Below are 13,569 nucleotides of genomic sequence, written 5' to 3'. Positions count from 1 at the left end.
TTTTAGGAACACATTATGTATTGATTGCCATCAAGACATAAAGATCATTTTAACCAGTATGACAAAAAGTGGATCTAAATCTGATTACCAACCCCAGCTTTAATTCTGCATCATGAAAATAAGCATGCTAGATATGAAGGTCAGAGTGTTTACACATTTGCATATTTTCTCAGGGGGGATCATTTCCCCCTAACCTTAAATTTTGACATGTATTTGTCCTCCTCGGATGACGGGACATCTGATGAAAGATAGGAAGAACAATAGAGCTCAGTTTGAGTTCAACCATGGATGCTATGCTAAGGATTCAGTCTAGATACATGAAGCTCATGCTCTAACCATACACTGTATGATAAATGGATCCTTGAAGTGCCATCTGTTCCTGAAGCCCTGTTTTGAAGCCGATCTTCGGCGGGTGCCATATTGGAAATGTTGAACTCTAACTTTGTCTGAGCTAGTGTGAGGTAAAGAGGCGGGCCCAAGCGGCAACCTCCGGTCTCAAAGTATGAAGCCCATGCGGAAGTGTTATCAACTGCAGTTCATGGAGTGTCCACTTAAGGGTGGCTGCAGAAACACAGGAAACCACATACACACCCATTCAAAGAAGACGATCTTGTGTGTGCTCATAGAGAAATGAGCTATTCAGACTAAACAGTTTTTTGAACCAGGCTGTAAACATGTTTATTTCTGCTGTAAAGATCGTCTGATTTGTAGCTGTGAGATTTTAAAGTCTTACTGTGTCTGTGTTGTGCAGGTACCTGCCTTGGGACTACGGTTGAAATTTAGCATCTGTGCTAAGTCCGGCGCATTTACATTGATGCTCAATGCATTAATGTTGATTAATGTGTATTGTCCCAACTCAATACATAAATAAATGAAATGAGATATGTGAAATATTTCATCTTCATCATGAGGACCGCCATATATATTGAAAATCAGCGTCTTGGCTTCAAAAATGTCTCCATCAGTTGCCATGGCACTCCCTCCATTAGTAGTTGGTAAACTGTAATACAGTGAGAACCAAAGTGAGCATTATTGTTCATGGTACCACACTGCTAGGAATAATGGCTTCAATACCAGAACGAGAGGAAAATGATAAGATTGGCTTGAAAATTATACCAGAGAAGCAAGCTCAAACTCTCGCTGTTTTAAATGAATGAAAATCCGGAATTAAGGGTCTTGTTCTAAAATAATAATAATCCTCTCTAATGTTTTCATCTCTCTTTGTTCAGTGTGCTGTGCTTCTGTCATTAGGTAGTAATAAGCCAGACGTCTAGCCAGCAGGCTCCGAATCATTCCACTTGGCACTCTGCACGCCCCCCGAGAGGGTATGGAGACTAAAAATAATCAAGGAATCAGTGAAATTTGTTCTTGAAAGGCACAGCCAGTGCCTCCATCAGCAATATGTGGAGAGATGATATAGACCGCATAGGAGGAGAAGCGGGACCTTGGATGATCCCTCCACCCGCTTCAGCCCATTGCCTGAGTCAGCGAGTGCTCCTTCACAATAAACTGCCACTTTTAATTTCCCCATCTTTCGCCCACTTGGCTGCTCGTCCCGTCCCACCACGCCAAAGAATACCTCTGAGTACCCCTGAGTAATTTTTTGTGTCCACTTTCTGCTCATCAATGTGGAACACAGCCAGCAAGTCACACCAACTGCCCCCCCACCCCCCACAACCACCAATCAGACTCTCCCCACTCCTCAGGCTTTCTCATCATTATACCTCCATCTCATTACATAGCACAATAGCTTTTCGCTGCTGCAATTATAATTCCCTACAATGAGTTTTTGATGCTTCAGTCCTGAAAACACAGCAGTTCTACTGATGGGATGGTGAGACACTGTGTGCTGGCTGAAACACCTGACCTTCATCACACTCAGGGCGATACAGCTGTTTCCTGGTTATAACAGAGATGATGTTGTGCTTCATTTTAATCGATGTCCCTCTCTTGATCTCTTCGCAGACTTTAGAAGCGGTGATGAACTTCAAGTACTCGGGCGGAGTAGGCAAAGTGGAAGGTTACTACAGGGAGCTGTCTCTGGGAGTCCATGTGGATGTGGAGCCATCTGTTTTCTTCACCAGAGTCAGCACCCTCCCTGCAACCAGGTAACACAGCCTCCACAAGGGATTGGAAAGGATTTTAGAATGCTAGAATATCTGTTCACTTATTTAAGAGAGTTAATGTAAAAAATTCTCATTTTAAAAGTACCATTTTCATAGTTTTCACCGGTGCCTGGTTGTAATACGGTATTCCCGCCAGACAGTTGCTAAAGAGCGTGTTAAAGCTGTTTGCTAACTGCATTAAGTAACAGAAGAAGAAGAATGGTAACTGCATTAAATAGCAAAAGAAGAAGACAACATGCTGGAAATATGTGTGAGATTAAGAAACAGAGAAAATTGCAGAGACTGAGCATTACTGTGAAATGTAAACATAAGGCGTTTTTCGACCAGAGGAACTGAAAAGCCCCTGCTAGGGGTACTTCTCTTGAATGTTTTTGAAGGCCGTAAAGTAATTTGGTATTGCGCCCTCTACTCTTAGAAGTTTGCATGTTGCTCATTTGATTTAGCCGCAGCAGTGTCTGTTCATTGAAGTTCATAAGAGTGATCTGGACTTTTTGAGAGGGGTCCACCTGCAGACCTCCACTCTCAACTCCTCAGATTTATTTGGCAAAATAAAAGACCCAGAATTTGATTACAAATAATTAAATGTTCAAAAGAAAATGGAGGCCTGAACTTGCCTAACTTAGCAAAAATATTATTGGGCTGCCCAACTCAAATCTATGACTGCATGGTTGGCTCAAAATAGGGATACTTTATGGGTGGATATGGAAAAGAGTGATTGCCTGAAAATTATCTTAGACACAGTCCCATTCATGAGAAGAAATGTATGGAGAAAGAATAAATTAGATGGGGCCAAAACCACCTTAAACATATGGTCAAAGGTAAGAAAAATGTTACGCCTTCCGATGTCCATATCTAGAGCAATCAAGATTGCACACAATACAGACTTCTTACCATGCACAATAGACACAGGGTTCCAAAGTTGGGAGGAGAGGGGTCTAATTGTTGTAAGTCAGTTATTTGAAGGAGGAGATCTGATGTCCTTGGAATAACTTTGACAGAAATACAACCTTTCACCCCATGACTTCTTTCAATATCTCCAAATAAGGCATTATTTACAGAAACATGATGAATGGGAAAAATGATGTGCTTTACCTTCTACACTAGAATTTTTTTTTTTTATGTTAACAATTAAAGGAACTGTTAAAAAGAAGGTTATTTCACATCTATACAAAATTTTACAAGAAGACTCAGAAGATAGTACTTTGGATACAAAAAGAAAATGGGAATTGGAGATGAATACCATAATTTCAGATGAAGATTGGGAAACATCCTGCAGAGTGGAACATGGAGAAACAGGTAGCCCCATCTGGAGGGAATTTGACTGGAAAACTAGGATGGGGATTTTTGACCCTCCTCTGGTGACCTCCAAATTTGGTAGATCCTCAAATAAGTGCTGGAGGGGCTGTGGCCTGGTTGGAGACCATACACATATATTCTGGGACTGTCCAAAACTAAAAACATATTGGAAAGGTATTCAACTTGACATTCAAAACACAGAAAAACCAAGAGGGGTCCAGCTGCAGACCTCCACTCTCTTAATCCTGACGTCACTTCCTTCTGCAAGAGAGTCGGCTGAGAGTGGAGGTCTGCAGCTGGACTGTCTCGGACTGTTAACATTAACTTGCAATCGCAGAACCTGTGTTATCTGGATCTGAGATGCTTGGACCCAGTCTGAACTCTCTCAGGGCTCCTGGTGTGACCATTGCTCACCAGCCCAGACGTCCTTGTTTGTGCATCGTCATTGTTTGCAGGAGTTGGAGTCATGAGATAACATCCGAGCAGATATTTAGCTGAACTGAACTTTAGCTGTTGGAGTTATCTGTTTCAGGAGACCAAGTGTGGTTAGATGCGTGTGAACTGATGCTGGTAATGCATTATGATGACCAACTGCAGCCAATGTCTGCTGTAAGACCAGTGAAAAAAACTACAAGGATTACAAAAAGGAAGGAGAACATTGAACACTGAAAAATGGAGAGAGTGTAAATAGAGACGACTTATCCCAACCCAGTGATCAGATAATTGTCTTTAGAGTGCTAAACATTTTTACTCACACCCCCTCTTGTTCCAGTAATGGGTGATAAACCTCAACTCTAAAGTTTCATTCTACCTCACATACGATATATTGCAGCACTTTTTTCCTCCTGAGTGGTTGAACAGATATCGACCCTCCCTGTAACCACTGCAGTAACACTTTGGCTATGACATTACTGCTATCAAAACCAGAATACTCAGAAGGTCAGATTGTGGCAGACATGAATGGATGTTAAATGGATATTCAGTCTTTTCCTTTGCTCTTCCTTTCCCTCATGCACATACACATACATTACTACACACACACATTCCCAGTGTCCCACTACACTCCACTTTTCTGCTCCACTACTCTCACAGAATAACTCCAAGCCATGAAGACTGATCGTGGTCGTAAAATGGCCACTTTAGGTGTATCATTGGCTGTAATAATATCTGCAGGTTAAACCATCCATCTGGGCTCGGTGCTGATTCACATGAACATGTGTAGAACATGAGCAGGAGGTCAACGCGTCTCTCCTCCTCCTTACAGCAGCACCCTCTGCCTCATTCCAACGACACACAGGCTCAAGGTAAATCCAACCAATGCACGTGTTCAGGAAATCATATCAGTAGTTCTATCTAGTATTTGGTACCATTTTTACAAATTTCTCAGATCCAAGGATTTGATAAGAAACGTGCATTTCGTTTCACTTTTCGGTTCCTAACAGCGCCTTAAAGGTGACATATCATGCAAAATCGACTTTTTAATGGTTCTCTACCTGAAATATGTTTCCCTGGCATGTCTACAAACCCCCCGAGAATGAAAAGAATCCATTCTGCCCCTGTTCTGATTTCTCCACCTTTCTGTAAATGTGTGTGAAACGAGCCGTTTCAGTTTTCAGTGTTTTTCATACGTCACAACAATATCCGGTCTGTAACGGAGTCAGAGCTTGGAGCTTGTTCAGCCCATAGACTGTATAAAATAATACTGAATCCCCCCTCTGTTTTTCATTACCTGCACACATGTGTGCTAACAAGGAGCTTAGGAGGGAGGCATGCTAGTTGTAGGCTGTCTTAATAAACACAAAGGTCGGTTTTACTCCCCACGTCTGCAGATTTGAAGATCTAGTGGATGATTTTTATTTTTCATGGAAAAGTGCTAGCGCTAGTTAGCATAGCTACATAGCTACATGTTCGTAGCTGTGTACCAAGACACACGTCGACATACTGACAAATAAAACAACAAGAAACACAAAATCTGTGACCAATGGTTCAGAAAGGTCCTGCTGCAGGTCAACGTGCTGGAGAGCCGAGGCCACATCCACTTCCTGAGGGGGCGTGGTCAGAGAGAAAACAGAGTGTTCTGAGGAGGGCTGAAGAAGATGGCTTTTCAGGCAGACCAAAATCTGATTTCAAAGTGTTTTTTTGAGCATAAACTTTAAAGACATGTTTTGGGGACCTCTTAGACCAATATATATTGATGAAAAAAGCGTGATATGTCACCTTTAAAGGATTCAGGATTAAACCTCAGTAAGAATTTTGCAGTCCACAGATTTTTTTCTATTCTGCCAGGCAGTGGCGTGTCCAGAGGGGTGGCCAAGGGTGGCACTGGCACCCCTGAAATGTAATTGGCCACCCCAGGGGCCACCCCAAAATCCTAAACTATGATTGGCTGTTTGCCTTGTCAGAGGTGGGGTTTCTGTTAAAATCTATAATTTGGGATGAGTTAAAAGGCTGAGAGTAGATTTCTTTATTAGTGCCCTCAAATGTGACTTTAAAAAAAACCTCTTTTGTAAGTCCTCAAAGAATTAAGCTTAGAACATGTATGCCACTTTGTCATGTTTTTATTTTTAAGTCAAAAGGAATATAACAACCTACTTTAATGAAAGTAGGTTGTGAAGACAGAAAGGGTAAATGTTATTTATTTGTAAATGCATTGGCCACCCCTGCCTATGTGAGAGCCTCAGTTGGGCCACCCCGGTAAAAAGGTTCTGGACACGCCCCTGCTGCCAGTACCTGTGACAGCGTAACATTACGTCACATGCGACGCAGCAAGTCAACAAAGTCGCGAGGACAGTATCATGGCGGACAGCGATAAAAGAGCTAAAGTTTGGCTAAGCTTCACTAAAAATGATACCAACACAGCACAGGGGGGGAAATACGTCCTATAAATAGACTGTATAAATAATGGACGTAGTATCTGTGACGTCACCCATCTGTTTCTGAAGAGCTGTTTTGAGGCCAATCGTCGGCGGGAGCCATATTGCTGCTGTCGAGCCAGTGTGAGGTAAAGAGGTGGAGTTTGAGCCTCCTTGCCAACAGCTACAGTGTCCCTGCCTGTCAATCAAGTCAAGTCTCATGGGGAGACTGGTAATCTAAATATCTTCAAAATTGCAGCGTTAGAAAAAAAATCCCCACCCGTACAGTGTGGCTATCCAGAAATGATCTATCCAGACTACACTCGTTTTTTGTATGTGGTTTCCTGTACTTCCAGAGCCAGCCTCAAGCGGATCCTCAATGAACTGCAGTTTTTAGCACTTCCACATTGGACTTATATTTTTAGCCTGGAGGTGGCCGCTTGGTCCTATAACAGAGGTCTAGGGCCTCTACAGTTGCGCCGAATAGAGCGGCTCCACTATGGTAGCGTGTAGGGATGGGTACCGAATTCAGTACTTTTATAGGTCCCGACCGAATTCCGTCGGTACTACCGAGTACCGACTCACGTAAAATCAAACGGTACCATGTTTCGGTACCTAAACGCATCCCTGTGACTGTGAGGGAGTGGAAGAGTAGGAGAGTGTCCATACTTTCACCCTGTAATAAAGTCAGAGACTGACCGGGTGGACGTCTCTGCTCTCTGCAGCTGCGTGGTAGCGCGCCAAACAGAGCCTGCAGCTGATGGGCGCGCGCACTCACCGTGAGGCAGAACTGCAGGATTCAGTTTATTTTCTACAGTCTATGGTTGAGACTGACCCTCTCGCTCCGACTACCTGCCCTGTTTATAACCGTTCCTGTGTGCGTGAATGCCCAACAAGTAAGTTGTGTGTCCTGTTATTATAAAGACACGGAGAACTGACTTTTTCCCGTCCGCAGACATTCACGTGTGTTCATTGATAAACTCCAGAAAGAGCAATGAGACGCCACGAGCACGTGTCAGCTAATATATCTAATCACCTATATAATCCTGTTTCTGTTCATTTCATTTTAAATTAAATAAATATGTTAAATTAGACAAATTTGAGTTTTGTTTTTTTTAATTAACATTAATTACCAGATAAACACACATAAGTACCGAAAATTGGTACCGTTGCGTACCGGTACCGATACCCAGTACCTGGGAACCGGTACCGTATCGGTTCAAATGTGAAAGGTACCCATCCCTAGTAGCGTGACTCCTGTGAAAGAATCACAGAGGCTGAGCTTCCGGTTCAGGTGCTTTAATCGGAGAAGAATGTGGTGTATCTGGCAATGACACACATGTCTTCCCTGAAGTCTGCAGCTCACTAGCCATGGATGCACTGAGAGCCTCACAGACCAGGGCTGTTTCCGAAATCGCCTACTATACTAGCAGTACGTACTGATATGTCCAAAATTCAGTATGTAGTAAGTAGTATGTGAACAATAGCAAAATCTGCAGTATGCCAAAACTCCCCGGATGTCTACTGATTCGGGAAAATATCTCAGTGTGCATCGGACCAGTCTGCCTCGCGTACTGTTTCCCATAATGCACAGCGCTCGTTCTGCTTTTTCTTTTTCCTCATTTTTTGACGGGAGGAAATCCGTTTTTGGGTGCTGTGAAGGTTATCAAATTCCATATAAACCACTTCCTAACTTTTTAAATCATAAATGGATGCTAAATAAGCTTTTTATTTATCGGCTTCGCCGTTGTTTACTTCCGCCTTCCGAAACCGGAAATCCAGCGAAGTCTGGCTCAGCATGCTGCATGACAGATCGGACAGAACAGTCAGACTACATACTAAATTCAAATGCAGTATGTAGTAGGCAATACCTACTACCTACTACATTAGTAAGTAGTATGTAGCAGGCCGTTTCGGAAACAGCCCAAGACTTACTGGAGCCGCTAATTAACACTAGATCTGTTAAAGGGACAGCAACCATCCCAGTGACTTAATACAATAATATATGACAGAACATACAACTAATACAACAGTCATATATTTTAACCTTCTGAGGACATTCAAAAGGCTTTCCTCCAATATGACTTCACACGGCATGAATTTGAGTGAAGATCTGTCGTCGATGTACTGCAGTCCCCCCACCAGCCGTACAAAACACAGCTGAGCTCTCATTCACATCCATACAGAGCTAAACAAATCATGTCTACAAATATTACAAATATATTTTTGCTGGATATGAGTTCACAAAGCTCCCCTCCTCCCGGGCCCTACGTGCGGTCCCTCTCATGCATAAACTCTGTTCACTTTAGAGATGAAGGGCGATTTGAACATACATTTAGAAACTGACTCGATCATTTGTTGAATAAGTCCAAAGAGGTGTAAAAGTTTCAAACCTCTTTTTACCTGCTGCATCATTGTCAGGTGTTGACATCAAACTGCCTCCTCTCATCCACTCTGACAGGATGCTCTCCCAGCCGTGACATCCTGCTGTTAGATGATGGAGCAGAGATGTACAGCAAAGCTTTTCTCAGCGGAAGCTTATTTTTTCATACGGAGGTGCAGTGTCACAAGTGCAGATTGTCTCTTTAACATTCAACCTTTACTGCTTTCATAAAAGGGTTTTCCATCATGACCCTGTTTATGAGTCACAAACGAGGGGCTTCACTGTGGCATACAATGATAGCAATTTTATTTATAAAGCACATTTCATGACACAAGCTCAATGTGCTTTACATGGAGAATTAAAAACATAAAATCATTTTGTTAATAAATAGAATAAATAAAAACAGAAAAACAATACACCCAACATACATCAAACACAGCAATCAAACAAACAGCAATTGTTGCTGCACATGCATCCAGTCACAACAGTCATCATATCATTAATTCATACGCTTGAGAATATAAATCTGTTTTTAGTCTTTTTTTAAAAGTGGAGACAGCAGTGATGGATCTGAGGTCAGCAGGCAGTTTGTTCCAGAGAGAAGGACCTCAGTAACTAATGGCTCGTTCACCAGACTTTGATTTGACTCTGGGCACATTTAAAAGACTTCCACCTGATGACCTAAGGATCCGGGTCGGGTTATAGACTGTGAGCAAGTCAGAGATGTACTGTGGTGCTGAACCATTGAGGGCTTTATGGACTAATAATATGATTTTGAAAGTGATTCCGTATTGAACTGGGAGCCAGTGAAGTGTTTTGAGAACCGGGGTGATTTGGTCATATTTCCTTGTGTGTGTCAGGATTCTAGCTGCTGTGTTCTGGATGAGTTGGAGCCGTCCTATGGAGTGTTTGGACAGACCTGCGTACAGTGCGTTACAAAAATCTAACCAGGTTGATATGAAAGCATGAACTAATTTCTCTGTATCAGTTTGGAATATGAATGATTAGAGTTTGGAGATGTTTTTAAATGGTAAAATGATGTTCTTGTTATATTGGTAATGTGGTATTCAAAGTGAAGGTCGGAATCTAAAATTATACACCAAGATTTCTTACTTGATCACAGTGTTTTAAAGAAATTGAACTCAGATGTAGCTGGATGTTTTCCCTCTTGGTTTTTGGGCAAGTATTTCAGTTTTTTCTGAGTTAAGTTTTGAAAAGTTTGAAGACATCCAACAGTTGATATACTTTATGCATTTCAATAGTTTATTGACAGGACTGAGAACGTTGGATGAAAGGGAAATATATAACTGTGTATTGTCTGTGTATGAATGGTAGGAAATATTGTGTTTTTTCATAACATGTATAAATTAAAGAGGAGAGGGCCATGGACTCACTCGTGGAGGTAACTTGTAATATAGCAGATTTGAAATTGACAATTGAAATGTAAGACTGCCTTTCTTTTATATACAGTTGGGCAAAAAAGTATTTAGTCAGCCACTGATTTTGCAAGTTCTCCCATTTAGAAAGATGAGAGAGGTCTGTAATTTTCATCAGAGGTACACTTCAACTATGAGAGACAAAATGAGAAAAAAAATCCAGGAAATCACATTGTAGGATTTTTAAAGAATTTATTTGTAAATTATGGTGGAAAATAAGTATTTGGTCACCCACAAACAAGCAAGATTTCTGTCTCTCACAGACCTGTAACTTCTTCTTTAAGAAGCTCTTCTGTCCTCCACTCGTTACCTGTATTAATGGAACCTGTTTGAACTGGTTATCTGTATAAAAGACACCTGTCCACAGCCTCAAACAGTCAGACTCCAAACTCAACCATGGCCAAGACCAAAGAGCTGTCCAAGGACACCAGGAAGAACATTGTGGACCTGCACCAGGCTGGGAAGAGTGAATCTACAATAGGCAAGCAGGTTGGTGTGAATAAATCAACTGTGGGAGCAATTGTAAGAAAATGGAAGACATACAAGACCATTGATAATCTCCCTCGATCTGGGGCCCCACGCAAGATCTCATCCCGTGGGGTCAAAATGATCATGAGAACGGTGAGCAAAAATCCCAGAACTACACGGAGGGACCTGATGAATGACCTGCAGAGAGCTGGGACCAAAGTAACAAAGGCTACCATCAGTAACACACTACGCCGAGAGGGACTCAAATCCTGCAGCGCCAGGCGTGTCCCCCTGCTTAAGCCAGTACAAGTCCAGGCCCGTCTGAAGTTTGCCAGAGAGCATATGGATGATCCAGAAGAGGATTGGGAGAATATCATGTGGTCAGATGAAACCAAAATAGAACTTATTGGTAAAAACTCAACTCGTCGTGTTTGGAGGAAGAAGAATGCTGAGTTGCATCCCAAGAACACCATACCTACTGTGAAGCATGGGGGGGGAAACCTCATGCTTTGGGGCTGTTTTTCTGCAAAGGGGACAGGACGACTGATCCGTGTTAAGGGAAGAATGAACGGGGCCATGTATCGTGAGATTTTAAGCCAAAACCTCCTTCCATCTGTGAGAGCATTGAAGATGGAACGTGGCTGGGTCTTCCAGCATGACAATGATCCCAAAGACACCGCTCGGGCAACGAAGGAGTGGCTCCGTAAAAAGCATTCCAAGGTCCTGGAGTGGCCTAGCCAGTCTCCAGACCTCAACCCCATAGAAAATATTGGGAGGGAGTTGAAAGTCCGTGCAGCCCCAAAACATCACTGCTCTAGAGGAGATCTGCATGGAGGAATGGGCCAAAATACCAGCCAAATTACAGACCTCTTTCATCTTTCTAGGTGGGAGAACTTGCAAAATCAGTGGCTGACTTAATACTTTTTTGCCCCACTGTAACTATCACTGTGCTTTATTATATCACATGCTGAGATATGCTGCAGCTGAATATGTTGCCTCTGTTACTGTTTGTGATAAATGTGGGAACAGGTTGCCCTAAAGGATACAAGTGGTACTGTGAGCAGCAGATAAGTTTGTGTAGTCATTTAGTGACAGCCTGGTGCTGGTTATGTAAGATTAAACTTAAGTAACCATTGGATTGGATTTGTTTAACTGTGCTGTGACAACCAGTGTCCCTCCAATTAAAGTGTGTGGAACAAATACCTGCCACTTTCAGATGGTTGTGTGGGGATTTACCACCTGAAGGGTGGGCCACATACATGCCAGCTGGTGTGGATGACAGATGCTGGAAGAATCAGTTATTAATCTTCATTCTGTCTCCCTGGTATCACAGGTGTAGTCAGTAGAAAACATTTTTGTCAGTACAATTAGGACACTTCTTCTGGGGAAAATGCCGTGACATTGATGCACTCAAGAAAGGTGTGTGTGTGAAATATGAATAGTACGGAACATAGTGTGATGTGCTGAGTGTGCTATTAACCAGTGAGCAGCAGACAGCTGGCATAAAAAGTGGTCAATCTTTTCACTAAATTGCAGTGCAATACTACTTGTCAGGGAACTGTCCCACACTGTGCTCGTACTCCAAATAGTAAAGCATCCACCAGGTGCATTACAAAGCAGACCTGGGCCTGTATGCACCTTGAGCCATAACACAAACGGGACCATTAGTCTTAACGCACCGTTATGGTTAGTGTTAGCCACATGCACGACTGCAAATAATTGGCCAATTAACTAATTATGGCATAAAAGTGAGGCTGGTGCAAATCGTCATATGTCCAGGGAACCTCCTGGAAAACCTCCATCCAACAAATTCAAACTGCACATGCCTACTACGTATAAACAACAATAAACATGGTGAGCGGTACCGCTGTGACTGAGAGAAGATCAAGAAGAAACAATGTTCCAGCAGAAGAAGAAATGGACATTTGATTAGAAGAATACAGAATGAACAAACAGCTGTTATCAGCAAGTCAATCAAAGTAAAAGATAACAAACAAGGAGAAAGGGAAAGTTTGGCTTCAGATCTTGAACCGGGTAAATGTGTGTGGTGTTTCTCAGCGCACAGTAGAAGACCTACAAAATAAAATAAGCAACATGAAAGCAGCTTTGAGCAACAAGCACCGCCACCAACAGGTGCGGTAATCCTGCTGTACTGGTGGGGTCTACCTCCATTAAATGTAATGCTTTGTTGGGGTGTTAACCTGACTCATGCATACCGCTAATCTTTATTTTTTTCACCATTAGTACAAACGGCCCGTTTTCATCGCTAATGACTGGACGTGCATACGAGCCCTGGACTCCACACTTTGAAAATGTACAAAGATAAAGTAATCTAAAGTAATCCCAACCTTTACTCACTTCAGCTGCTTTGTGAGGAACTAAAAGATGATTTGGACCAGATGTTGCCTGCGCTGAGGTCTTAACTGTGAAGCTCAGGTTATTCATCTGGCATAATAAAGAGCCAGAGCTAATTACTACAGATTAAAGCAGGTTATGTCCATGCAGTTTATCATATCATAAAAACTGTAACAGCTGCATAACTCTGTTGTTATATCTCAACACAAAACATCTACTGCGAGAGCAGCATCAGGCCAGTGTGGGATTAACTATCATGGACTGGTTCCCCATGTCATCCGTTATGCTTTCCAACTATTGAAACTGGTTCCTGTGGTGAGTGAGGGAAACTCAGCTTATCTCTGTTTGTTGTTCTTTCCATTCACTGCTCATTGAAGCATTAGGACCAAGTGATATCAGTAAAAGCTAAAAGCTTGTAATTGAATGTTGGCGACTGCTTGGGCAGGGTTTGGAAGGCTTTATGGATGAGTTAACCCCTTACATGCTTCCTAGCCCTTAAAAAGCTAACATTAAAGAGCAATGAAACCTAACCAGTTAGCTGATATGCTATATGCTATATGCTATCTGTTATGAAAGCTGGGGTTGGTAGTCAGATTAGATCCACTTTTTGTTATACTGGTTAAAATGATCTTTATGTCCTGATGGTAATCAAT

The 13,569-nt window shown here is 42.3% G+C and overlaps 1 protein-coding gene across 5 annotated transcripts in view; it reads left to right on the top strand.

Moving 5' to 3' along the window:
* Window positions 1-13,569, top strand: part of trappc9 (trafficking protein particle complex 9) — a 388,126-nt gene that overhangs the window by 185,679 nt on the left and 188,878 nt on the right. For all 5 annotated transcript variants that reach the window (XM_034704883.1, XM_034704882.1, XM_034704884.1 and 2 more), the window contains one exon: window positions 1,966-2,108. In XM_034704883.1, coding sequence (XP_034560774.1) covers window positions 1,966-2,108 — 143 coding nt within the window. The remainder of the gene's footprint in view (window positions 1-1,965; window positions 2,109-13,569) is intronic.

The sequence above is a fragment of the Notolabrus celidotus genome, chromosome 16, assembly GCF_009762535.1.
Source record: "Notolabrus celidotus isolate fNotCel1 chromosome 16, fNotCel1.pri, whole genome shotgun sequence".
Lineage (NCBI taxonomy): Eukaryota > Metazoa > Chordata > Actinopteri > Labriformes > Labridae > Notolabrus > Notolabrus celidotus.
This window is presented reverse-complemented; position numbering and strand designations above follow the sequence as displayed.